The sequence below is a fragment of the Periplaneta americana genome, chromosome 7, assembly GCF_040183065.1.
Source record: "Periplaneta americana isolate PAMFEO1 chromosome 7, P.americana_PAMFEO1_priV1, whole genome shotgun sequence".
Taxonomy (NCBI): domain Eukaryota; kingdom Metazoa; phylum Arthropoda; class Insecta; order Blattodea; family Blattidae; genus Periplaneta; species Periplaneta americana.
In genome coordinates, this window is record NC_091123.1 from 144,662,964 (window position 1) to 144,688,419 (window position 25,456).

The 25,456-nt window shown below is 35.1% G+C and overlaps 1 protein-coding gene across 1 annotated transcript in view; it reads right to left on the reverse strand.

Annotated features, from left to right (window-relative positions):
• Window positions 1-809: 809 nt before the first annotated feature.
• Window positions 810-25,456, reverse strand: part of LOC138703518 (serine/threonine-protein phosphatase 2A activator-like) — a 30,387-nt gene continuing 5,740 nt past the window's right edge. The window contains exons 5-8 of the mRNA XM_069831432.1: window positions 23,577-23,701; window positions 11,545-11,645; window positions 10,509-10,616; window positions 810-1,220 (exon numbers count right to left, since the gene is read on the reverse strand). Coding sequence (XP_069687533.1) covers window positions 1,044-1,220; window positions 10,509-10,616; window positions 11,545-11,645; window positions 23,577-23,701 — 511 coding nt within the window. The 3' untranslated portion in view covers window positions 810-1,043. The remainder of the gene's footprint in view (window positions 1,221-10,508; window positions 10,617-11,544; window positions 11,646-23,576; window positions 23,702-25,456) is intronic.

Below are 25,456 nucleotides of genomic sequence, written 5' to 3' on the forward strand. Positions count from 1 at the left end.
TGGAGCCAGTAAGTATGCAAATAGATTTTTCAGGAATTTGAATAACACACTGAAGAGCAGCATCAATAGCTAGCAATTCAGTGTCAAGACTGGATGAGGATGAACATGGTATGAAATAACTTTCTTGATATTTTGTAATACATATAACACCCTGCTCCTGATGTCCCATTATTAGGATTTAAGAGATCCATCCGTATAAATTTGAAGGTGATCCTTATATGTACTGCAGAGTAGTTCCATGGCATCTAACTTAAGAATGTATGGAGGATCATTTTTGGAATGATATCCTGGAATTTGTATGCTATGTTCTGGAATCACCCATTTCCATGGAGGAATTTCGTTCGCAACTGGAGTTTTAGCAATGAGTGTGTCTGCAATATAGATTAGCATTTCTTTTTTTATTTTATAGAAATTACACAGGATATCATCTGACAGTTTGAAGAATATCTGAGATCTGGATGAGGCTTGGAATTTTAAATGTATTTTTAGATTATTTTTATTTTTGGTTATAATGGTAAATAAAATATAATGCTAATGTAAACATAAACAACACATAAAATTACATTGTCTAACGTAATGCTGCTCTCCTTGCAGCGTTATATCTTTGGATGTCCAGGGCCTGCTGGTGTTATGGCTTTTTGAACAATAGGATTTTCCTGAAAATGGTTGGTCCCTCCCCCAATCCTCATTTTAAATAAGATGTGTGAAAAATGTGTACCATGAAAATCTCGAAATAAATTTTTATATTTTGTATAACGAGGAAGTAACAATTTTTATGCACTCACTCATTGAAAATAATTACTGCCATATTCTTGACAATTTATATTTTATTTACTTTTAGTGTGAATCAAATTATTCTGAAATTAAATTTGAGTATCATTCGTTCTTAGGCATATATTAATAAAATTCAGCAATGGAACATATTTCTAAAAACGTACATCACAGTAAACATCCAGTCTTCAGACACACAAGCAGTCAACTAACAGTCTGCAAAATACTGTTGTTTTTAACACACTAAAAAACCGCACGAAATACGGGACAGCTCATTTTGTAGGTGCTTTCTTGGGGACTTGTATATCTGCTGGTGCTGGAAAACTTGCTGCAGGCTGAGATGTCAAATTTAACCGAACATTTCGAGTATTCTGGGGGGCCTGAGCGATTTTAAATGGCAACAACGATCCAAACAGTACATGTTGAATGACTGGAAATTTTGCCAGCACCTGGAAGTAAAGAAATAACGAGTAAATACTCTATAGACTGAAACTGATGACAGACAGACATTGAACGAAATAACAGATCCAATGTAACAGCCTCATATATTCAGATTACTCCAAAATCATGTTTTTTTAAACTCACCCTTTACAGACATGGACTAATTATTAGCACAATTGACGATTTTTGTTATATATTTTTTACAAAATTTGACTTTTCAATCTAGACTACAGTTGACATTTTTGCATATTTCTATCATTATAGTAGGTAAAAATATGCAAAAATGTTAACTGTAGTCTACAGTGAAAAGTCAAATTTTGTAAAAATATATATCAAAACTTTTAATAAAATTTTAGCTCTCATTTATGTATTTTTGTGTGCTGAAGTCAGAAATTATTTCAAAAATGGCACATCACACACAATTTTTACACAAAACTATTCTGTAAAATGTAAAATTTTGTACTACCTATTGATGAACATCAAAAACATAGTATTATAAAACTGTGCGACGTAGAAAGTCAAAGTCCTCAACAGTATGTTTCCTCAGTTTGAACTCAATGATTTAACAAGAGACTTAGGATTATCTAAGGAAAAAACTGAGCTCTTCGGCTCCAGATTAAAGAAGTGAATTTGCTGACACTAGGAACATTTTTTCATCGATAAAGGAGTAGAGAACAGAAATTTACTCCGTACTTTTCACAAGGGAGTGCCTTAGTATACTGCAGTGATATTCCTGGTTTGATACAAAAGTTTAATGTTCAGTATGAAGTGGATGAATGAAGGCTTTTATCGATTCCTCCGAAAGAAATCTGAAGGCGGCGATCAGTGCTTTCCCACAATGACAACAAGTATGCTACATTACCTGTTGGTCATTTGGTACACCTTAAAGAAACTTATGAGAATCTTGAACTGGTTCTTACAAATATGAAATAAAAAGATCATAACTAGATGATCTGTGAAGATTTGAGAGAGTTCTTGGTCAGCAGACTGGGTATATTAAGTTTCCATATCTCCTCTGTGAATGGGACAGCAGAGCAAGAAGCAGTCATTAGGAACAAAAACAATGACCACAAAGAACATCTCTTTAACCTCACAAAAGAGAAAAAGTAACAAACGCAACTTAACCATGAAGAGAAAAGGATGTATAAAGCATTTTATCAAATGTTGGTTGTTAATTTTGACAATCTAATAGTTTTTGTAAAATATATCTTTAATATTTGAAACAGAATATGTTTCACTTTATCACTTTTCCATTATATTCAATAACGCTACATTCACATTGCTAAAAACGTTGATGCATGTTGCGGAAAAATAGTACGTGATAGAGAAAATCTGAGCTCAGTTTTGGATTCAGCACCTCAAGAAACTATAAATGTAGCATATATTTTTAGAAAAGTTTTTATGATCCTTAATTTTGCAGGCCTGTGTAATCTGTCCACGTCGTATATCAACCTTATCTGCAAGTACTGAAGGCATCATAGCAAGCTGACAATATAGACTACATAAAACAATATTTAAACTGAATAATAATAATATGAATATATTATGAGGTTTATGAATGTTTACTGTCATCAATTCACATACACTTTACAAGAAATAGGATGGGTCACTGGCTAAGAAACTGCCTACTGAAGGATGCACTGGAAGAAATGGTGAATGGGAGAAAAGTTCGGGGCAGAAGAGGATATCAGATGACAGACAACATTAAGATGTATGGATTATATGCGGAGACTAAAAGGCAGAAAAGAGGGAAGATTGTAGAATGCTGTATTTGCAGTGAAGGACTTACCCTTGGGCAGAAAATTATGAATGAATATCATCCGTTAATGATGGTTTTTTCACATTTCTGTTTTTCAGGTACTCACCTTAACAAAATGTTTACTGTAACATAATATATTATTCACCTTAGCTAGTCCTTGTTTTAAGCTTAACAAATTGTTTTCTCCTCTCCTTCTTTATTACATAAGAAATTTTCCTAATTTCTTAAATTTCTTTCTTTTAGTGATCCCCATAATTTTCTATAAGCTACCCTTAAACTCAATTTTAGAATTGCCTCTTCAATGAATATTTTTCTCATCCTATCATTTTCCGAACAAGCTAGTAGAATATGCATAATGTCCTATATCTATTTTGTTATTTCCCTTTCTGTCCCTTAACCTCCAAATTTCTAATCTCCACCATGCTAGACCCATCCAGTTCTCCCTAATGTTAATTCTTATGTATTCTTTCTGTCTCCATACAATTTTCATTACTCTATAATGAATTAATGACCCTAATCTGTTTAAATTTCTGAACACTCCTTGCCTCGCTATCTCATTACTTCTCCCATTTATAATTTTAATTATTACAATCATGTTTATTGAACCTATTTCCTGTCATACCCAATTTAGTCCTAATCTGCACACATTATATTGTAATTCTCTCAGCCATTTAGACTTTGTTTTCGTCATGTACAGAAATTTTATATATTTTTTCACAATAACATTTTAATGTGAAGATGTTAGCATTTAAAACTAATTAATGTCTTAGCATTGAGAGCTAATACTTCGACAGAAGGAAAAACCACAGAATTCATATTAATCTAATGGTGGTAATATGGTCTGTACAGACCTTCCCAATCTTCTATGACACTCTTAATGTTGGCATTTGAAGGGAGCCCTATTATTTGAACTACTTTCCCAGACATTTCTATACTGAAGCATATGTTCTACAGTCAAATCTCCATATAATGATTATCGTTATAACAATAAACCCTTCTATTGCGATTACAAATATAGTTTCTGGCATAAAATGTATTGCTTCAATGTAAAAATTCTCCAGATACAACGATATCCTCTATTGTGATATATCTCTATTGAACAATACACGTTAATGGTCCCCAGTGTAGTATTTTCCCTCTTTACTACGATAAAGCCCAGTAAAATGAAATGTTTGTCACTAAGCGATACAGTTAGGTGCGTGATATTATTTGATGGGGATTCTCAGTTTAACTGACCACTGCGCATTTACTTTGGGCATCCTTTCTTCTCCTACCACCAACCCAACGATGAAGAAGAAGAAGAAGAAGAAGAAAATGAGCTGGAGGAACAAGTCAGTCACTTCAACTATAACTCCAAGAGAGGCGGTAACAGCGTGTGAATTACTTCAACAGTTCCTAACTAGTGTTAGTGAAGTATTTAGTGTCTTTGGATTTAGTAAGGTCTTTGTGTGTGTCAATTTCCATGAAGAGAGCTCTGAAACAAACTGACATAAGAAATTTCTTTAAAAAATGTAGGACAGTACAATGAGCAGCATATTAAGAGGATTTCATTAACAATTTTAACACTTTGTACCATAATATACACACCACGTAAGCTGAATAGAAAACTTATTTTTAAAACCCTCCTTATAGCAATACATCTCTTTATAACAATATTTTTCTTTGTTCCCCTAAACATCGCTATAGAGAGATTGGACTGTATTTTCAACTCTTTTAGTACATGTTTATTTCATCAATAGTGTGCAGTTATTTTCATACATAAAGAATAAATCATCAGTAACTTTAATTACAGTGAACTTAATGTATCACATTTAATAACGACAATATATATGTAGCAAAATAAACTTCGTTATTTCTGGTGATTTTTTTTAAGTTCTACAAGGTGATGGGGGTTTCTGTACTTCTATTCAGCTTTGAATGCTGGATCATACATAACTGTCAAGGTTGGTAGCCAGAAATTGATTTGTATTAATAATACTAGTGTGCAATTCATTTTTCGTAGCCGAAAGGAGACAAATACGAGATGGAGAAAGAAAAACAGGGCAGCCTTTCACCTCTATAGGGAATTAGTATAGTACAGCCCGATTATTTAGTCCTGACAGCTCAGCAACGCGAAAGAGGGGAAGTAATAGGAGTAGTGGGGAGAGTTCTGGAGTAGAGATAAGGGCGAGTGGTCAGTAAAGGAATGCAGTACAGCTCATCTGTACTGGAAAAACAACGCTACACAGCGTGTGAAACATCCGATCACTGTGACTGCAGGCAACAGACTAACCTGAACACCCCTTGGCGTAACTTAATGGACTCGCCTGAACCAGGCGCAGATTGCCGGCAACTGTCAGGACTAAATAATCGTACTGTAAGTTGCATGGACACCTATATGCTAGAGATACTTATAGCCTTCTGGCTTACTTGCATACTGTCACTGTGACCATAAATACAGAATTGGTTAGGATTTATATACTACAATATATTGCAGTGTTCCATTATTTTGTGTTGATAAGTGAAAATGCACTATCACCTTTACTTTTTAACTTTGCTCTAGAGTATGCCGTTAGGAAAGTCCAGGATAACAGAGAGGGTTTGCAATTGAACGGATTATTACATCAGCTGCTTGTCTATGCGGATGACGTGAATATGTTAGGAGAAAATCCACAAACGATTAGGGAAAACACGGGAATTTTACTGGAAGCAAGTAAAGACATAGGTTTGGAAGTAAATCCCGAAAAGACAAAGTATATGATTATGTCTCGTGACGAGAATATTATACGAAATGAAAATATAAAAATTGGAAATTTATCTTTTGAAGAGGTGGAGAAGTTCAAATATCTGGGAACAACAGTAACAAATATAAATGATACTCGGGAGGAAATTAAACACAGAATAAATATGGGAAATGCCTGTTATTATTCGGTTGAGAAACTTTTATCATCCAGTCTGCTGTCAAAAAATCTGAAAGTTAGAATTTATAAAACAGTTATATTACCAGTTGTTCTGTATGGTTGTGAAACTTGGACTCTCACTTTGAGAGAGGAACATAGGTTAAGGGTGTTTGAGAATAAGGTGCTTAGAAAAATATTTGGGGCTAAAAGGGATGAAGTTACAGGAGAATGGAGAAAGTTACACAACACAGAACTCCATGCATTGTATTCTTCACCTGACATAATTAGGAACATTAAATCCAGACGTTTGAGATGGGCAGGGCATGTAGCACGTATGGGCGTATCCAGAAATGCATATAGAGTGTTAGTTGGGAGGCCGGAGGGAAAAAGACTTTTAGGGAGGTGGGATATGATGATAGAGAATGGATTAACCTTGCTCAGGATAGGGACCAATGGCGGGCTTATGTGAGGGCGGCAATGAACCTCCGGGTTCCTTAAAAGCCAGTAAGTAAGTAAGTAAGTAAGTAAGTGAAAATGTCTATCAGTTTTAGAAGTTCCAGCCAAAACAAGTCAGCCAGGTATTAAGAAGAAAGTGAGAAATTATCACAATCACAGTGAATTGAAAAAGGAATTCTTATTTATTACGGTATGTAAAAGATAAATATGTTTGCCTTCCTTTCATTTTCATTTCACTTATTCTTTTTTTTGGGGGGGGGGGGTATTTTACGACGCTGTATCAACATCTCAGGCTATTTAGCATCTGAAATGAAGGTGATAATGCCGGTGAAATGAGTTCGGAGTCCTGCACCGATAGTTACCAGCATTTGCTCATATTGGGTTGAGGAAAAACAGCTGAAAAAACCTCAACCAGGTAACTTGCCTTGACCAGGATTCGAACCCGGACAACCTGATTTCGCGGTCAGACATGCTAACCATTATTCCACAGATGAGGACCATTTCACTTATTGCATTCCAGAAATATTACATCAGCACTGTAGCTTTTAAATATGGAACAAGTCAAAAGTTATACAAAAATATACAAATGCACAACACAACTTCAACACACAACTAAATTTCAGAATGCAAACCCTATGTGACACAACACTACCAATCATAAATGCTAGAAGAAACCGAAAACAAGTGCACAAGCACACTTCACTAGAAATCTGAAGATGGCAGATATTAAGCTGGAAATAGTAATTAATTAAGGTAAAAAAACCACAGTTTAAATTAACACAGGAAAGTTGTTTATGTAACAAATTTAATAAATCTTTAATCATAGAAAAGTTAAAAGTGTGTAATAACCCACTGTAGGCACTACAGTGAGTATGAAACTTTACCACATGTGCTTGGGAGTTGCCCATACTCAGAATAAAACGTCACAACACCATACGTTCTAGGATTGCAGATGCCCTTCAATCCAAAAATCTAGACGTTCACGAGGAAGTTCATTGTATTGCTGATGGTGGGAGCAATCGTAGGACCGATATCATAGCTATAAATAGGAATAAACAGACAGCCGAAATAATTGATCCTATGATCAGATTTGAAATCTCAGCCACTCAACAATCTGAAGTGAACAAAGAGAAAAAGAAAATCTATGAGTCCACAATTCAGTACCTATTAGCGAAATACAACATTGAAAATATCACAGTTACCGTCTCTTCTTTGGAGTAGGAGGCACCATTCCGAAAACCTTTGTAAAGTGGAGGGAAAAATACAAGCTGAAGAGAGATCTTCAAGAAGCCATCATCACCACCATAATAAAATTTTCTGTAGTGATATTTCACCAGCATTTTTATGATGTACACTCAATTTAAATTGTACTAAGTTCTATTTTTTTCTACATGTCTTAATCTCTTTTTTTTTTTTTTTTTTTTGAAACCTGCTTACATAATTTTTCATTTTAAAGCTATTCTGTGTCGCAAGGCAAAACCAAAATATTGGGTCAGATTAATATTAAAAAATTAAAAATATACAATACAAAGCAAGCACATTAATTCAATTTACAAGCATAAACAATTCATGTCCCAGCAAATACAATATATTGAGGTACAGTAATATCTATTTATAGCATTAATTCACAATAATGAAACTGGCTTTAAAACGATATAATTGTGATGGAAATTAAAGAGAACTGAAAAAAAAAATAAATAAAAAGCATGTTTTTTTATTTTTATCGCATTTTTCGCAACTGCGATATTTCCATGCCTCTAGTAACAAAATAATTCAAGTTATATTCATGTCATGTATTTTATTTCTGTGCGGAAGTGTGCAGTTACATGCACCAGTAACAAGTACAACACAAGAGAATTTATTGCAACTACTATAATTTATATTTGTCATTTCATCTTTGTAACTTAATGAAGTACTGTTCTCTGTCGGAAGACTGTATGTGTGAAATGAAAATAAGTTTGTTTATGTCTCCTCTACAATCCCTCAGAGTCTGCAAAAAACTTGTTCATTTGCATCACATATAATCCTTTCCTGAAGATGGAACAAAGAAGACACTTGCATAATTTGTTGTTGTTACTAATGCTGAACTATAGGCAGTAGAGTTGTTAGTTCTCTAGAAATTGCCGAACATCAGAGGAGGTGATCTTGATCCATTTCTTCTTGAAGGTTATAAAGTGTGAAAAAAGTTGAAAGACATAATCCAATTCTATGTAGATGCTTTGCCAAACATGACCCATAAGTAATCTGAATGCAGCGACTGCATTTTTCCGAGGCTCGTCAGGAATTAAGTTATATCTTGGTTCTCACAGAGTTTGTTTGGAGTAATTCAAAATTCTCTATGAATTTCGAATGAATTAATTTTTTAACAGGATGAAAAGTAAATACATTACTGCTTTTAGCAAGAGATCAGTTGTCTCATTGTCAGCAATATCACAATGTAAAGATACCCACTGAAGAACTATTTTTTTAGAGGCTAATTTTGATGTTCTGGCTATAACTGCTGTTCTTGAAACCAAGTATAACCACTTGTTTGAACGAGTAATAAGATACAGAAAATTTTGTGAAATTACACATATCACTTAGATTTCACCATCAAAACTTGTAGTACAGTGTGTTCGTAGCTCGGCAGACCATTATAACATAACCTAAATAATATAAACATTTAACAATCTTAAGGGAAAAAATGGAACTGTCTGCACCATAATCCACAGTTAATCCCCAACTTACCACGCAAATCGTCTGTAGCTGCATTTAGATTGGCAACAGGCCATGACTGTTTGGCCAAGCACCTGCATAGAATTGGAATATATCAGTCCCCTAATTGCCTATTGTGCAATTCAAATCAAGAAATGGATTCGGAACATCTCAAAATCTGTGCTTCAGTGGCTAACCATGACAATATCTTTGAAAAATATTGGAGTGCAAGAGGTCAAATGACTTTATTGTCAAACGCCTGGCATTAGCAAACAACAATATAATATACACAAGTATTAGAAAAGTTTCAATTATGGATGATGAAATAAACAAGAAAAACTTTTAATTAAGGATGATGAAATAAAAAATAAACATGAATAATTTTAAAAGGAACAATTATTTAAAGTACAATTTTCAAATTTGAATGTTTTAGTGGTCCGGCCGAGCTACAAACGCACTGTACCATATTCCACAGATTTGTAGAATGAAAAAAGTTCACATGTAGCTTCAGCAGCAGCAGCATCATTTTGAGTAGGTAAGACAGATCAGTAAAAATATGAAGCCATTCATACTAGATAATCTTGTATTAATGGTTTCTAAAGCTAATGATTTCAATACATCTGTGGGGTATCAGATTTTATAACTTCATCAGAAAGATTTCAGCAATATCCTACATCTATAATTAACATTTTAATTTAGATCACATAATTTGTAGTAAACCACCTGTAAGTGACCTGCCTGAAATACCTTAACGTCAATTTTTCTATATTACTGATTTACCCCTTTCTTTTTGTCTAGCAACCTGCCAAGCACCAAAATTCAATAGCAAAAGCAACTTCCCATGATGGGCTGGCATATTATGAACATTCAGAAGCTCTGAGTCATCCTAGAAATATCCACAATAGAATTATAAAAAGAGGTTGCTGAGCAAAATCTGAAGTCTTGTCTCTGGTTCAGAGAGTATGCCTCCTGTCTCTGACCAAGTCTTTTGTGAAGAAGACAAGTCCATCCTTCTCCGATAAGGACACACTCTCGGCCTCTGGCCTACTTCTATCTTTGGGGAGTGTTATCAGGCACTCCTTTTATCCTTCCAATTTCCACACTAGTAACCCGATATTGGTTCGAAATCGGGGAGTCCTCAGTTAATTCGAACATATCTATTACCTAAAGGGAAAAAACCCAGACATTCCATACTTTTACCCTGACAGATGAACCATATTACATCAATAAACCAGCGTTAAACCATGCGAGCTACTTTCAATTCCCACTCTCAACACCAAACCGAATCCGTGAATGATTCTCATTTTCTCTTACCATCTCTACTACATTAGAAGAATAAATGGCAAAGTAACGACATTGAATAATACATTATCAAAAAAATTGAGAATGCTTAAAATATAATTTATCAATTGAAGTACTATCTTGCAAGTTTATACCATTTGCTGTTGTTTTCTTCTGCCTCAAAAGAATAGCATTTAAAATTGATTACATAAAAATATACTACTTACTTCAGCTTTATACATTTTGATCAACCCAGCATTTACTTTGGACCAAGAAGGAACTGCACTGATGTTCCACAGCTGGTTGGAGTGTTCCGCAAACAAACCGGTTTTCACCTGAAGAAGAATGACAACCACTCATTCACATGTTTTCTATACAATCTACATAAACATATGAAGATTTCTGGAATACAAATTTTGTTACGATTCTCAATTAAACCAATAGGACCCTTAAACAAGTTTGAGCCTGTTTCAAAGCTCCTTATAATTAAACATATAATTTTTATATTGCAAGTCTGCTAAGAAAGCACTTGAATGTGAGGATGAGTGGCACAAGGAGCATGGGAAAAGGAAAGAAGACTAGTGATGGGAAAAAACTAATCCATGAGTCGGGATGTGGAACCGGGGGAGGAAGTGATAGTAATAAGGGTGGGAGTGAAAGAAGTTATTTAAAAGACTCTAATGCAGTGTTTGCTGGTTATGTTGTTGGGGATTTTAAAGGCTTTTAGAAGCATAATGGTAAAAAAAATTCGAGGAATTTAATCAAATATTATGTGAGCCGTGGGGGATAATGAAAATTGATGAAAAATATGGTGGGAGAGACGAGATTTGATAGTATAAGGAAGAGAAGAGAGTAAAAAAAGTGCTAGCTACGAAGAGGGGGAAAGAGTGGTCAGTGAAAGAGGTAGAGATCAGTGTTAACGACCTGGTTTTACGGAGTTAAAAAAAAAAAAAGACTAGTTAGTGAATAGTATTTTTCGAGTTAATAAGTGACCAATATTAGTAAACTAGTAAAAGATCAAGAAAAGAGTAGATGTAAAGATTAATACCAAGGCATCAGAGTAATGAAGACATGAATATTAGAAATTATTGATGGTGCACATAAGTTATTATAGGGAATAGTGAGCTGAATAATAAATCGGCTGTAAAAATGAACTGGTATAATCATTATGGTGTTATAGATAATTTTTTTTAATTCTTTAAAGTGATACTTGACATTAAAAAGGTTGAAAAACAATGACTTATGTACTACAGAATTATTTACCTTATTAATAAACTCAATACAACTGATGAACAGGTAGTCTTTGGAATAAGTTGACACAATATCATCCTGAAGAAATGACCTTGGTTCAATACGTGGATGGGCTGAAAGTAGAGTAAAACGATTCTTTATAACATCATACATTGAAAAATGTTAAATAAACTGGACAAATATCATCCAATATTTACATACAACAAAATACTTGTCAATCGTCACATTGACTGAATTATACCATATTGCCATGTAGCAATCTAGTATTCTTTCTATCACTCCATCTTCATTTTTATGTGTGATATTAATGTTAAGAATAATTGAAGAGGTCCCTCGAATAATGCTGTAAGCAAATTGTGTGGAAATCGAGAAAAACGGTCACATCATCACATTAAAAAAATTGAAATACAAATTCTTGGTCATCATAACCGCAATGGATTTAGAAAGCATACACATTGTAATGTCTTCAAAATAAACATAATGTAAAGAAATAAATAGATTTTTCAACATGAATTTAATGGAATAATGTTGTATATCATACACACATGTCATTACACTGGAATAAAAGTTGTAAATGGATTTGAATAATGGCTTTATTACTTAGAAATATGCATAATATTAGTATACCATAACATAAGCTGATTGTCATTCACTGAATATGAATAGTTGCTGTTGAGATAAAAAAATGGCTTCCACTGGGGGAATATAGATAGCCCTATAAAAAAAAATGCATATTTTATCCATGACCATAACGAAAACATGCCTTTACTAAATACTTTTGCGTTTGTAAAGTAGGCTTTTATTCAACATTACTTTATTCCACTAGTGAGATAAAGACTTTACCTCACAGTTTGAACTTTATCTCACAGTTCAATAGTATTTTCCTAGTACCCAGTCACACACGTATACTTTTCCATTCAACTATTACTCAAGAAGTTAATATATTAGTTACTAGATGTCACTACCCCTACTTCTTTATTACCATTTCTTAAATATACATACACTCAATCTCCTTCTCTTTTCTCTATCTACTACGTCGTAATTTGTGCATTGCATCCATATTAATATGTACTTTTTTTTTTAATTTTTGTAATAATTTACCTTTTGGGATGCGAGGAGACTTGAACCTGCGAAGATGGGTTTATAGGATTTTAGGACAACATCCCTTAGTCAACTAAGCTAAACAGACACGATGATTAATTACGTTTTAATGTTCCTCTTAAGTTTACAGAAGTAAAATGTGAAATTATTTTAATCACATTAGTCCCATGAACACTTCTAAATAATCCCTGAAACTACAAAACGACGAAAATGCATGTTTAAAATTAAAAAAAGATACATATTAAAATTATATAATTAATTATAATTTGTTAATTATCCAATGCCTTAGATACCATTCTTCACTAAACATGACCTCCTACATCATAACCTACCTAGTACACGTATCGATTGTAAAATCCATGCCATGATATGTGATTATATGAGGACTTATTTTCAACATATTTTCTTTTATAAAACAGAATTTTTCGTTATGGTCATGGATAAAATTACGTATGATACTTGTGAGCGTGAACTTTGTTGCGCTCGTGTAATTTAAGCACGAGGAGTTAGCCTCGTGCTTAAATCTTTCCATTCACGCAATAAAGATGCACTTACCTCAAAAGTACCATAAATAACTATTCTTATGCCTACTTAAAGCACTCATGTATGTCAAGTAAAACATAATATTAGTTGAAACATAGCAGTGAACATGACATTAGTAAAAATTACTCTGTAAGCAAGTCTAAGTAAAAGGTTTTAGCATCTTCATCTTGAATATAATCCACCATCGAGGCAAGATAATTTTTTTTTTGCCAATGAGATTGGGACTTAGCTGGTCAGGTGTGGGAAGGCAAGATGCCATATTACTTGAATGTTTGATAGGTCTTCCTCTGTTTGGTTTCTTGATGGAGTAAGTCATCCAGGGTTCCAGAACATTGTGATAACCAAATTACTTTTGTAATTTTCAACTCCAAATAGCGTTTAATAGAGTTTTCTACTGGATTTGTCTTTAAACTGTTCCTGTGTCATATAACACACTGTGGATTGCTTGGCCTAGTTTGAGTAATAAGTGTAACCCAGTCGAATGGTACAGTGCCTCTTGGACACTGCTTTTTCTACCCTTCTTCGTTATATTGGTTTCATTTTCATGCATTTGTTTGCAAGGACTGCCGTTTGTTTATCGTGTAACATCTATATATATAATTTGAACTGGCAATGGAAATTACGGGACAACGGCTGAACGGATTTTAATAAATGACGCCTCATTTTGAAGCTTGGAACCCAAAGTTTTTCAGAAAAATAGTAGTTTTCAGTGAAATGTCAGTTTTCCTACATAATTTTCCTATTTTCCAAAATCCATCTTTCGTCAGTTTTGAGAACTAATTGCATTTAAAAATAAAACAAAACACACACTACAATAAACAATAGGCTAATACACGAAGGCATTGACCTGCAGGATTGCTGACATATTTAGAGTTCAAATTCAATTGGTTATTAAAAGCTTCAAAACTTACTAAAAATAATTTACAGGTCTGATTCTACGGTGTGTAATTTTCAGAGTACAGCTGTGTATTTGATATTAAATTCTACAAAACTTGAGGTGGTTTGATGACATTATTACCATTAGAAATTAATTATTATTACAGTTAATGCCATGATGTTAATATATAAACTACAAAACTTGCGTAAGATAATAATATCATTATTAAAAATCAAATATTACATAGTTATTAATCAAGTGAGTTGGATCTTTTTCATATATTTAATGGTGGTGTGGTGTAGATTCAGTATTGGCTCGGGAGAGCGCAAAAATTACAGTTCCTAAGGAAAGACAGCATTACTTACTGATAAAATAAGAGGCCTAGAAAATTTTGTAGTATCCCGATCATTTCAGCCAGATCTCTTAGCAGGATAAAATGATTTTACCCTCTACATTTCAAGCTCTACATGCAGCAGCTACACCAAGATGCTATGTCTATTGTTCGAAAGCATAGCAGACCTGACTTTCTTTAACTTTCACCTACAATCCACAATGACCTGAAATAGCTATTGCTTTACTCCCACATGAAAAAGCCACTGATCGTTTTGACATTTTTACTTGCGTTTTCGCGTTGAAACTCAAAAACTGAAGGTGGATAGGTTCAAAAAAAGTATTTGGCATAAAAATAACGTTCAGAGGGAGTATGTTTCTTAATTATAACTTTCAAAATGTCTGGTATTTTTCATTGAAAATAAATCAGAAAAATTTTTATTTGAACTTCTAATGAACTTAGTTTGCAGCGTTTGCTGCACAAGTCACTAGTTTTATAGAATGCTAAGAAAGCACCTTCCTCTTATGCTGGAGTAAAAGGCTGGCATTGTAGTATTTCTGGTTTACATTTATACACCTGGGCATAAAATCATAACATACCAAGGTTTTAGGGTAAAGATTAGATGTTTTGACTCGTTGAAAGGATCGAACCTATTCTAAACTAATCAATATAATCAATATCAGCAGCCTACTGTAATCGCTGTTTTTCACATTAGTACAGTGGGAGATTAACTATGGTAGTAAAACATATTTTGAAAATGACACATGAGTGTCAACTCAAATAATATCAGGACTAATGTTACACATATTTGCCAATATACATCGTGTGATATGTTTTTTTGAAATAAATATGCCTAGGTGAATTGCTATTGAAACAAGAGAAATAGGGATATCCAACGTTATTCCACTTACCAAGTTAGGTGTTGATTTCTCATCTTAAACTCCATTCCTGCTTGTATATATTTTCCACAACTCTTCAGTATCTTCCATTTATTATTCTAACATTCGTTATCATTTGCCTGGCTTCTTTTACCTTTGTTTAACTTGTGAAGTATGCCTGGAGACAATGCTGTTGCAGGAACATCAGCCATCTTGCCAGCACATCGAATATTATTCCATGGATACAAAATTTCTGATTAAAAATAAATGGACTTCCAATTCAGATATTGCCACGAGACTAAAGCACTTTAAAGGCATATGGATGTACAACATTATTCCATCAAAACATCGCTTTCGGAAAAAGTGGTGCTTACAACATTATTCGAGGGACCTCTTCAATTACTGAGGCTATGAAAACAACACCTATTGCTACATTGCAAAGCTTCACAAAGAATATCCCAATAAGAGCAGAACATGAAATGAAAGCACAGAAATAACAGAGCAGCAAAAACAAACATCAGCGATACCATAATTCCAACAATGAACAAAATTTTGAAACCCAAACAAATTTTAAAACGCAAATCAAGATTTCAGGTATAACTCCCTGTAAAGTTGATTTGAATAATTTCGAGGGAAAAATTGTTCCGGAGCCAGGTATCGAACACGGAGTTAGTGTGCACTCGAAGTTGGTTGCTTGACGGTTGTCAGCCCACTTTGAGGTCTGTGGATATAGAGGGAAAAATTGGATCGGTGTCGGTTAGGGTTCCCGGGTAGCTCAGTGGTAGAGCGTTGGTACGTTAAACCAAAGGTCCCGGGTTCGATACCCGGCTCCGGAAAAATTTTTCCCTCGAAATTATTCAAATTTTAAAACATTTATTCAAAATACCAGAATCAAAAAATAATATTTTAAATGAAGATATTACACCAAGATTAATCAGTCCAGCAGAATATATCGACATAGACCACAGAACCAATTTAATATATCCAATAAATAAGAATATTAACATGTGAGAGGAAATGAAGACAATGGCCACTGTGTCACAATAAACGAAAGGTATCCAGAAAGTGAATGGCTGAGAATATTTATGGATGGATTTCTCATAAACAATGGACAAGATGCAAGAGCAGGTATGCACTATAAACATTTTTCACAGTAGGCTATATAGCCGTTGATGAACATGCTAACCAATGGTGAGCTACTAGCAATCAAAACATTTCATAAAGATTACACATCAAAGAAAAAATAGTAATCATCTCAGATTCTCTGCACAAACCTGCTCCGAAACACACCATACCATAAATTTTGCTTGGGTTTAGATTCTGGTTTCAATAATAAGCCAATCTTTTAGTCATTTGACTAATGGTATACCTTACGTATGATAATTATTAAGCATACAATGAAGAAGATTGACATCAACTCTTTGTGTTACATAATGTCTATGGCACTGCTGCCCAATCATCAGTTATGCGCAAACAGCTGCTAGGTGGCAGGTAATGACATTGCATATACTGATAATGTTAATAGAGAGAGAGAGAGAGAAAAACTCATCCGGCCTTAATTAAGGATGATCACGAGGATCCGGAAATGAATAGCAAACAAATACAATTAATTAAATATGAATATTGTTATAAAAATAAAGTGTAATAATTAAGCACCATTGATTATCAATTGTAAAATAAAATCTTAGAAGATGATTACATTATACTGATAAAAAAAGATTTTATTTAAAATTAGCATATCCTTAATTAAGGCCTTCTGAGTGGTATAAATGTGGTATGTGTTGTGCATCACACTATAAACAAAATTATTCTAAAAAAAAGCGATAAAATAACTTTGATTGAGCAGGCAGTTTACACAGCTATAGGATGTGATTCAGCAGGCAGTGGTCTATGGCATACAGCAAAACAAATGACACTGAAATTATTGCTCATCTGCTGTCCACATTTCCATAGCAACGAAGTAGTTGTTTATTGTGTATAATAGTTTGACATGTTGCAGAGCCTTCTTCAGTTACAAGTCGGAGCCATACATCAGCAACATTGTAATTAACTGTCAAGCAGAGGCCTAAGTTACAGAATGTGTTTGTGCTAATGCCGATTTTCAATGTAAATTAATGTTACAATATAAGTGTGTGTCGATTGAATTATGTTCGCAGTCGTACCAAATGTTAATTGTTGATGTATTATAAACTAAGTGTGTGTGGCGAGAAAAACAAGACAATAAATTAAAATGTGGCTGCAGTCTTTGGCAATTTTTACGGTTATTAATAATGACAAAGTGAGTGACAATTCTTCTAAATATTAAATATTGTATAAACTACATTTTTATAGTCTTACTTGTGATTTGTGGTGTATCAGAATTCTATCCAAATTGGTCGGGTCTCGCCTGCTATATCAATAAAGTTATGCTGTTGATTTTCAAGTTCATTGTAAACAGCTGTTTTGTGATCCCATAAATATGCAGTTTTGTTGACGATTCGGAATGCCTGCTATATGTCAGAACTAATTACTTATAATTTGTATATGCATACACTCACTTTGTTGGTTTTCAAGGTTTGTGTATTAATATTATTTCTTTTGTAATAAATTAGTTATAAACATGTTTCTTTTCACCTCGTATTTACAGGATTTAAAGTTCACTGAGTTTAGGCTAATTGGCACATACTTAATAGGTAATGTTGTGTTTTGGTATGTATTAGGTTTCAGGTATGTTTCTGCATTTTTTCATAGATTTTTATATTTGGCCTAACTGTATTTACATCCTCATACTTTATTATAATATGTCAATGTAGTTTTCTCTGTTTACATTTTTATTTTATTTGCATAATTTACATTCTTAGCTACTTTTCTGTAGTTATATTTATTTAAAATTATATTTTAAAAAGTTTATAACAAATAATTTAGGAGAACAGTATTGTTATGGTGACTGGCCAGGTTCAAACTAAAACTGGCTTCCTAGGTATCTGAAATATTTATAGAAAAGCACGACAGATAATCACATGAAATTAAAATGTATATGATATCCTAGACCTTTCACGTCAGAGGTGAAACAACATAAAGCAGCAACATATTGTCAATTTACTAGCCACAAATTTTTTAATTGATTGGAACTTAAGAATACTGCATAGAAACTTGCGTCTTTATTGCATTATTGATTTTATTATTTTCGGTGCAAGAAGAATATCTTTTTTATTTATTTATTCACCTTTGTACTATCAATAAAAAAACATATTTCTGTGATTATTTTAAGTGGCAGTCTTTGTATGTAACCTACTTATGCCATATTCTGAAGTACAGCCAATTGATTGCAATAAAACACTATTTTCGAATCCATAATAATTTACATCACTACTTTGAATTTTGATCTTACTTTTGAGCATAAAGTAATATTAAAAAAAATACACGTTACATGCAACGAAAGCAATGAGCAAGCACAATTACATCAATATCACTTTAGAATCTCCTGCCTCCACTCAGTGTTGCCAAATCTACCCATGCTCCGGCTTGTAACTGAACAAGGCTCTGCATGTTGTGAAATCAGTGTTGTGTTGATTTCTGCGATTATGGTTCTCACAATAGATGAGAAGTTCATTGTCGAGCATTTTTCCGGTCATATAGAGTGGGGCGTCAGAATGGGATGAGTTTGCGTCACATTAAAGAGCAGTACCAGAAGTTATTTAACAATGCAGCACCAAATAACACAACAATGTTAGCTGACGTCGAGAAGTTCTATCGTACTGCATCAATCTTGTGTCACCTTGCATGTTACGAGGCGCGTCCATAAAGTAACTTTCCCACTCGTCCCACACCTAGCAAACCATATGTTGCGTGAAGCGACTGCGTGTACGTGATAGAGTAATGTCCTGGCATGTCGCATGCACTAGTGGAACTTCCCGAGTGCTCTCAGTAGCTTTGTTGCATTGGTTGAAGATGGACTCTCATATTCCAGTTCCCGCCGTGCGTGAAGTGCGATCAGTGATAAAGTTTTTAAATGCACAGGGCTTGAAATTTATCGTCAGTTGTGCCAGGTCTATGGGCCTAACGTCATGAGCAACCAGATGGTGTGTTGCTCCACAAGGTCGTCTGTGATGATGGTTGGCCTCCCACTGCGCTCCTCGTCATGCACATTTTGGCGTCCTGCTGAAAATTGTCTACAGCAGCAATGCACCATCTGCTTGCTCATGACATTAGGCCCATAGACCTGGCACAACTGACGATAAATTTCAATCAGCACTATGCCCTGTGCATTCAAAAACTTTATCACGGTGGGAGCTTGAATAGGAATGTCCATCTTCAACCAATGCAACGAAGCTACTGAGAGCACTCGGGAAGTTCCACTACCACGTGCACCATGACAGGACATTACTCTATCAACTACACAGTCGCTTCGCGCAACATATGGTTTGCTAGCTGTGGGACGAGTGGGAAAGTTACTTTATGGACGCGCCTCGTAAAATCACTTATCTTGATTTTCAAAGTATGTTTGTAATTTCAGTATTCCGTATGACTGGAAATAATGCTCAGCAATAAACACCTTCTACTCTGTTGTGAGAACCATAATTGCATCACTACAACACTGTATATACAATATGTAAAATAAATACAGCCAGTAAAAAATGTCTCCGTACAACCTACCAATTTATTCTCTTTTACATAATAACATATACAAAAGTAAACCAAAAACATGCTGTTCCGTTTCTATAGATTATCCTGATTTATACTAACGAAATTGTATAGGCCTACAATAGTTTGACAAATAAACAAACAAACTTGTAAATTACATTAAATGAAACTGAAAACCAAAACCATAATAAAACAAAAGTCTCCGTACACTACAGTTTATATGCATTCTAATCACCAACCACTCTTCATTCAGTGATCAGTTGGACCTCTTTTTGTTTTTATTGCATCCCTCATGCCTTTAGGCACTGTTTGTACTAGTTATCTTGTTTTCTCTGACTCAATGTTGCCCCATTCTTCTAGGATTTTTCCCTCAATTGTTGCTTGCTTCTTATCTTGTGTTTTTTCAGCCTTCGTTCCATTTCATCTCATAAATGTTCTATGGGGATCATGTTGGGGGACTGGGGAGGAGTATAGAGCTGTTTTTTGTATTGTACAATAACCAGAGCTTTATATTTGAGGCAGTGGCTGCAAAAGGGTATCTGTCGGATACAGGGGGGAGAACCATTAATCCTTCCCATTGAAGGCTTTAAGGAACCAACCTGGACAATACCCAATGTCCCATCCCTACCTTCCAGTGGTGCAGCTGTGAGTAAGCATAATTTTACAAGCTGAACTAAAGGGAGGGGCTACTCATCAATTAGCACTGGTCAGCTTGATGAGTTAATGACTGAATTTGGTATAATTTTCCTCTATTCAATACCTAATTCCCTCTTTACCCTTTCCTATCCAGTCCTCTGACTGAACTCTTACTTTCTTCGACCCCGATGGCATTAGAGCATTCGAGGCCTAGGGGTTCATTTCACTTTCCTTCCTCCTCTTTCTACTTTTCTGTTCCTAGTGCTGACCTGCTATGGCACTAAAATCGTCCTCCAGTGGCTTAAGGAGGGAAGACTGGTGATCAACGAGATCTCCCAGCTAGGTCCAATGGACCCGTCGACCAACAGCAGGTGTGGTCCTCCAGACATTCTGGGGGTTGTGTGTGAATGAAGTAGCCACCAAAACGTTAAAATATGGTGTTCACTTAAATCGGCTACAACTTGCCATTTTCACTCCAATATGAAATGAGTACCATTAAGGTAAAATTATCCGGAGGTAAAATAGTCCCTCAATCGGATCTCTGGGCGGGGACTACTTTAATGGTACAGAATCATCATGATAATATCTTTGAAAATATTGGAGTGCAAGAGGTCAAATGACTTTATTGTCAAACGCCTGGCATTAGAAAACAACAACATATTTGAGGCAGTGTGTTTAGAGTCACTGTCTTGATGAAAGATAAATGTCTCACTGATGTTGAGTTTTTCAGCATTGCCGTGTAGGTTTCCCTTCAGGATGTTCAAATATTGTATCCAGTTCATAGTCCCATCCACAAAAACCAAATTTCCCAAATCTACAGCACTCATGCAGCCCAAACAAAAACACTACCTTCTCCATGTTTTACAGTAGGGCACAAATTCTTGCTCTGTAATTGTTCACTTGGCTTTCCCATACCATTGTCCTACCATCCGAATCACTGAAGATGACTGAAGTCCTGCGGTTTGTTAACATGCTCCTTGGCGAAAGTCAATCTCTTCTGCTTGTTGACGTTGCTCACATAGGGCATCTTTCGGGCAACTCAGCCATGGTAACTTTCGTCTTTTATGACATTTCTTATAGGCTGAGATACCACCTTTACCCTTTAATCTTCTTTAACCATTGCCGTCAATCTCTGTGCAATTATCTTTGGATTTTCTCTGACGGATCTCAATACTGCCCGTCTATGGTTGGATTCCAGTTTCTTTGATCGTTCTGATCGACTTCTACTAACTAGTTATTTCGCGTCATTGTACCTTTCAAACACATATTGTACAGAAAAGGGGTTTTTTTATTACATTTTCTGCTATTTTTTTATCGACTGTCCCTCCTTTCTCAATTTAACAATTGACTCTCTAATTGGTATTGGTATTTCCATTGTAGTCCCAAGTTTTGCTGCGTCTTACCTTACTATAGTCATAGGCAACTTTATACTGACTCTGTAGCTTTCTGAACAACAACAAACACACGTTTTCTTACACCAGTGCTGTCTGTACGGAGACTTTATGTACTCTCCTTTAGTTCTGAGTTGTGTTGTGTCGTGTTTACAAGAAATGTACAGAGGTAACTGCGCTGTTTTCTATAGTTATTAACTGTAAACAGAGTATATTTGACGTAACAATAAAATTTATTTTTTTACTATATATTTAATCAGATTTTTTCACAAATCTTTATATGTGAGTCTGGTGTACGGAGACATTTTTTACTGACTGTAAATGCTTGGTTGCTAGGGAAACATGGACTGAATATGAGAGATAATTTCAGTGCTGTTTGTTTTGCCACATACAGTAGCGTGCAAATTAATCCGAACAACATAATTATTTATGCAAAAACACTCGAACGGGATAAAAAAAGGATCTAAGACATACCTCAGTAATCTCTAAGACATACCTCAGTAATCTATGTGGCCTTCCTTGTTCCTAATAACAGCTCTGAGACGATTTGGCATGGATTCCACTAATTTCCCACAAATATTCTTTATTTCTTCATCGCGAAACTATACGCCAATGAGGGCAGAAATCATCTTCTCCTTTGTAGAACAATCCATTTTTTGCATTCTTCTTTTGCAAATTGACCACAAGTTCTCAATGGGGTTAATGTCGGGTGAGTTGCCTGGCCAGGGGAGTACCTGAATATTCATCTTGTTGAAGAATTCTGTAGTTTTTCGAGATGTATGGCATGGTGCCAGGTCATGTTGGAACACACCTCTGCCATCCGGAAATGATTTTTGCAGCTGGGGTACGATTCTGGTTTCCAATAAGTGAATATATTTGTCAGAATTCATCATTCCCTTGATAGGTATTAATGCTCCAGGCCCTTCATGTGTAAAACAACCCCAAAACATTACTTTAGGGGGGTATTTGGGTGCTTGTTAGAGATGAGCTGCTGTTACTTTTTCGGATCCTTTCCGTACGTAAGAAACACAGTGGCTGTGGACCTCGAAATGAGACTCATCGGAAAAAAGTACATTCTTCCAGTCATTCACTGTCCAGTGTTGATGTGATTTTGCCCACATTAAGTCGACAGCAGTTAGTCTAGGATTTAATTTACTTTTCCTGACAATTAAACGATCATCTGCAGGTGAAGTCTTCCTTTTACGGCCACAGTTTCCTTTTTTTCTGGGGTGTGATGGATCCAGTCTCCCCGTATCGTTTTATGATCGAATTAACAGTAGCCAAACCGATGTGACATTCTGCAGCAATTTGCCTCTGTGTCATAGAAGAATGCTCTGCTAATGTTATAATTTTAGACCGTTTTCGTGGAGTTGTATCCATTTGTGAAGACAACAGAATGTACACAGGATTGCAGTATTAAGTCTTCAACACAACTGAAATGCTTATAAGTACAAAACGACAGGCAAAATGTCACATATTATAAAAAAATAATAACGATAGACCTTCAACAATGGAATTACACGTACTACAGATGTCAATTAAAGCGGTATGAGCAGCTGTGAGGCCAACAAGGACAGAAAATGTAAAAATATCTTGTGTTCGGATTAATTTGCACGCTACTGTACTGTATAAGGAAGAATGTTCATTTGAAAGTAAATACTAACCTACAAGCTGCGAGCTCCCCCAGATGAATGGCACAAATTGGTAATCATCGAGGCTCCAAACACCATGACTGCCAGCTGGCTCCATTCTGTATGTTAGTTGCAACTTACGAACAAGGCTCAAGTACCTGTAACATGGGTGCATTCAGTCAAAAACGTAACAGTTATAAAATTAATGCATTTTCTGTAATGAATACAACAAATTATTCGTATATAATCTTGAAAACAATGCAGTTATTTCTTAAACTTTTAATTACATTAAGAAACATGAAATACTGTAGTAATTATGGCCAACACTGTTATTATCCACACCACTTCCATCACTGTTTCTCACTTTCCAACTTTCCTGTTGGATCAGTCATCCTCTTGAAGACTAGTAAACATAGCTTCATATGTGTTCCAATTTTTGACTGGTCTTTTCCTCTTTCTCTCTATACAACACCATTGTTCAACTTTCTTAGATATCTGTAATCATCAATCCTCTGTAGGTGATGATATCATCCGATATAATTAGAATCGACGGCAATTCAGAAGGCGGTAGTCTGCTAGCGTTTGCGTCGAGAGAGACAGACAGAGAGAGCAAGGCAGCATACAACATTGCCACATCGTACTTCATGCGCACGTGTAATACAAATAGCGTAGGAGAGAATTTAAATTATCAAAAGAAAATAATGACCTTAGCCATTGATTACTATAAGCATGACATCAAACATAGACTCTTTCCTTCACTAACAATATTCTTTGCATGGTTCTCAATTCCACACCACATGCTTCTGCAGTCGTTTCTTGCACGTTTACAATGTTGCAGCCAGCATCAAGATGGCCGGCAGCATTCTGCTCGTCAATGTTTTTAAAATAATTATACACCTTAAAAAATATTTTCCGTGCCTGCCTGTGCAATACTTGTCTTTTCACAGTCTCCTCTTCCATTTATCTTACACATACACAGACAGTATATGTTAATTTTACTTATTCAATGTACTGAAACACTCACACGTGAACAAACAAACTAGGGAAGTACATGTTACAGACTGATTTCAATTGGTTCTACTGTACAAGCTTATGACGTCACATACCAGTAATGCTACTGTGCATATAGCAGTCGACCGCCTTCCGAACTGCCGTCTAGTCTAGTCGTGTGTACAAACTTTCAAAGGGGATTTTGATCTGAAGTTGTGAAAGGTCTCAGATTTGGAATGAAGAGTAAACCTATATGCAAGTCACTCTGGATAACTAAAACACTGTTCACCCAATTCTGCCTGAAAAGTTTTCGATCCAATAGAAGGAATTTGATTCGGTGCCAGGATTTTACTATTTCTTAATTCGAGCAACAGACACAGCTTAATTCTTCAGTTTTCTAGATCTGAAGAGAGAACCATTCACGAAGACGAAATAGCCAGTAATTTTAGCTAGGACAGGGACAGTGTTCTTTTACAAGGAATATCCAACTTTTCTTCCCTTTCAAAGGAAGTCATGCTAGAAACTATTACTATTCTTACAAATTCAGTCAGTGTAAAATTTATGAAAGGATTTTGGCCAACAAGCTGGATAAACTGTCATTCAAAAGTATGTCAAATGTAATTAAGTTGCTAAGAAGCAGATCAAGTGTAATGTTGTTATTGTTGTTTTCTAATGCCAGGCGTTTGAACAATAAAGTCATTTGACCTCTTGCACTGCAGTATTTTTCAAAGATATTGTCATGGTTAGCCAATGAAGCACACATTTTGAGGTGTTAGGGGACTAATATATTCCAATTCTATGCATGTGCTTGACCAGTCATGGCCTGTAGCCAATCTAAATGCAGCTACAGACGATTTGCGTGGTAAATCTGGAATCAACTGTGGATTATGATGCAGAGAATTCCATTTTTTCCCTTGAGATTG